The following is a 2,890-nucleotide window of genomic DNA, read 5'->3' on the forward strand; positions in this document are numbered from 1 at the left end:
ATTTGCACCTCAGGAGGCCGTCATGATAAATCATACTGTTACATTTTTTCCCCGTGTTTTTCCAACTTCTAAGGAGTTTTTTTTTTGTTGTTTTTTAAAAAAGGACCCTGCTACCACAGGTATCATCAGAAAACCAGACAAACACACTCAGTATACACAATTATACACAACCATATACACTGCACAATGCTTTAACAGCTCTGATTTTTGGTATTTTCAGTTACTGTCAGTTGCTCACAGTGAATATGAGACTGAGTGAAAACTGACAATCTGTGAATGCAGAATTTTATATGTTGAAACTGGTGCATGAAACACTCAAAGTTTAACTCTCCAAACATAAGTTTGGAGGAATGGAGCTCTAAAAGGTTAATTAGTTAGGTCAAAATAGATTGAGAGATGCAACCATGCATTGCATCTTATCTTAGCTTCACAGTCTCAATGCTAACTTAACCACTAACTATTTTGGGTCATGACTATAAGTTTAATGCTAAAATAGATGGTTTTCACATGGAAAAAAAAAACACCTTAGCAAAAGAACACATTCTTTTCTTTTTGTTTTCTAGCAAAAGGGAAACTGAATCAGTAGAAGTACAGCCTGAGTTGAATCTTAACAGCTTTGACAACAAATGATAAGACAATAAGAGATAAGATGGCCAATTAATTAATTAATTTATTTATATAGTGGTATCAAATCCAATTAGCTTTTCCTGCATGGTTTCAGGAAGACGGGCGAACCGGAGCACCCGGAGAAAACCCGCACTACCTAAACAGTCAGCACACAAACTCACAAAGGCTCAGGACCGACAATCGAACCCTCGCCTGTGAGATCGCACTGCTGACTCCTCAGGTAGTCTTAAGAGCTCAAGTCCTGCCCCACATGTTTCTTGCTCCAAAGTCACTGCCCTGCAAAGGCCAGTGGAGCAAAAGGTAACCTGGAGGTTACCTGAATGGAGGTAGGACTTGAGCTCTCTATTACATACATGTTGAAGGAAAAAAGGCTCACCCCAAACTATTTTTTCCTTCAACATGTATATTATATGTCACCTAAATGTCACTGACCTGTCTATGGCGTGCAGTGAAGGGCTGTGAGATCACTTTGCCCACCCTGGAGAAGAACCTGGAGATGACATTGGGCCTCTTTGCTGGTGTCATCAGGTGTCGTTTAAAAGTAGAGGCGATGTAGTTGTCCACCCTGGGTTCATCCTGATTCATTGAAACCAGCACTATCTGTGCACTGCCCCAGTGTTGGCAAAGGTCCTTAAAAACATTCTTGTCAAGACTTTTGAATGTTTTTGGGAGAATTTCAAAATCTTCTCCCTCAATTTCAGCCCATATGTTTTCAAACAGGCGGTCAGCTATGAGACGTGGGTTGGTGTCTGTCCTTGCTTTCCTAAAGGTCCTTGTAACCAGCTTCTGTACAAGGACCCTGACAGACAATTTGTTGATGTTTGTCTGCTGTGATGAATCCTGTTCAGCAGCTGTCTCCTCAGACACTACGAGTGCAGGTGTTTGTGACACTGACTCACTGTCTCTGTGAGCCTGTTCCCTTTTCCATGCCCAGACTGCAGGAGCATTGGACTCACTGATGTCCCTTTCACTCTCCAGGGAGGTGACAGTTAACATCAGGTCACACTCCAAGTCGGGGATATCCTCCAGAAAAGGGTCTCTGATGTCAATGACCTCATCGCCCATTACTTCCTGGGCAGCTTCAGTGACATTTTCCGCTCCTGATGGTCCTGGAGTTGCGTCTATGTCTGCTAGAAGGCTGCTCTCTGTTGGTGTCTCCATGCCTTCCATAGCCATGCTTTCCTGAGGGACAGCGGTCAGGTCTGCGCTGTCAGCAGACCTGATGTCCTCACTGGAGGCGACTGAGGCAGTGGGAGACACCACCTTGTGTGACACGCAGGCAGATGAGTCTAAGTCTTGACCCCAATCTTCAACAAAGAGGTCCTTACTGGAGGCAACTGGGGCAGTGGGTGACACGCTGTCAGGTGAAGCCAAGTCCTGTCCCAAATCCTCAACAAACTCCAGAGGATCAGAGGTCAGGTCTGCTGTCACAGCAGCCTTCGTCCTACTGGAGTGGATCCTATTCCTGGGTCTTGCTCCAAAACAGCGTTCCCAGCAGCGCTTGAATGCAGGCTTCATCCTTTTAAGGATGTGTCTGCCACGTCTGCCTGCAGATTTCTCATCTTTTCTGTCAGACATCTGTGTACTGACAGGTGCAGGTATAACATCTGTCTCTCCTCTATCCTCAGCAAACTCTCGCCGGAGGTCAAAAAAGACTCTCAGCTCTGCCTCCACCTCAAACTCTCGCCGGAGGTCAAAAAAGACTCTCAGCTCTGCCTCCACCTTTTGTTGGGTGGGACAAACCGCTGAGCACTCAGCCTACCTTTTGTTGGGTGGGACAAACCGCTGAGCACTCAGCCTCCTCAACCTCCAACTGAGCGCATTCCACAGCCTCCTCAGCCTCCCACCTTTGGACAGACTGCATCAGGGCTTCAGTATCATCATAAGCCCTTTCAAAAATCTCTAAGAAGACTATGGCCTGTTCTTTAGAGAGGACAAATGTCTCCCCCTGCTGCTCTGTACAGCACCGCTGAGGGTCAAAAAACTTCATCACATTATCCCTCAGTGTCTCCCTGTAGGAGCCAGCCACTGAGGGTGTACCTCCGGCCAAATTGATTTTAGCCTCTTCCTCTGCCTGCCACCTGAAGAATGCCTGCATCACCTCAGTAACAAACTGATGTGAACAGTCCCACTCTGAAGTAGACATGGTGTTTTGTTCTGCTGAGTCTCCCACGCTGTCGTTGAAATGTTCTGGCTGTATCTCCATCATATCTGGATCCAGACGACTCTGTCTCAGCACCTGTTGGGAAAAAATAATATTTTA

The 2,890-nt window shown here is 46.0% G+C and overlaps 1 protein-coding gene across 1 annotated transcript; it reads right to left on the reverse strand.

Annotated features, from left to right (window-relative positions):
• Nucleotides 1–1,040: 1,040 nt before the first annotated feature.
• LOC126408605 (uncharacterized) lies at nucleotides 1,041–2,851 on the reverse strand. Its single transcript, XM_050074271.1, has 2 exons — nucleotides 2,390–2,851; nucleotides 1,041–2,301 (listed from the first exon to the last, which is right to left on the reverse strand). The coding sequence occupies exons 1-2, from the start codon at nucleotides 2,834–2,836 to the stop codon at nucleotides 1,045–1,047; spliced, it is 1,704 nt and encodes a 567-aa protein (XP_049930228.1). The 5' UTR covers nucleotides 2,837–2,851; the 3' UTR covers nucleotides 1,041–1,044.
• Nucleotides 2,852–2,890: the final 39 nt, after the last annotated feature.

This window comes from Epinephelus moara, chromosome 20 (assembly GCF_006386435.1).
Source record: "Epinephelus moara isolate mb chromosome 20, YSFRI_EMoa_1.0, whole genome shotgun sequence".
NCBI lineage: Eukaryota > Metazoa > Chordata > Actinopteri > Perciformes > Serranidae > Epinephelus > Epinephelus moara.

Coding starts and splice junctions, on each gene's coding strand:
- LOC126408605 (XM_050074271.1), bottom strand. CDS start 2,836: ATGATGGAGATACAGCCAGAACATTTCAACGACAGCGTGGGAGACTCA. Junction 2,302..2,389: donor TTTGTCCCACCCAACAAAAG/GTAGGCTGAGTG, acceptor CGAGAGTTTGAG/GTGGAGGCAGAGCTGAGAGT.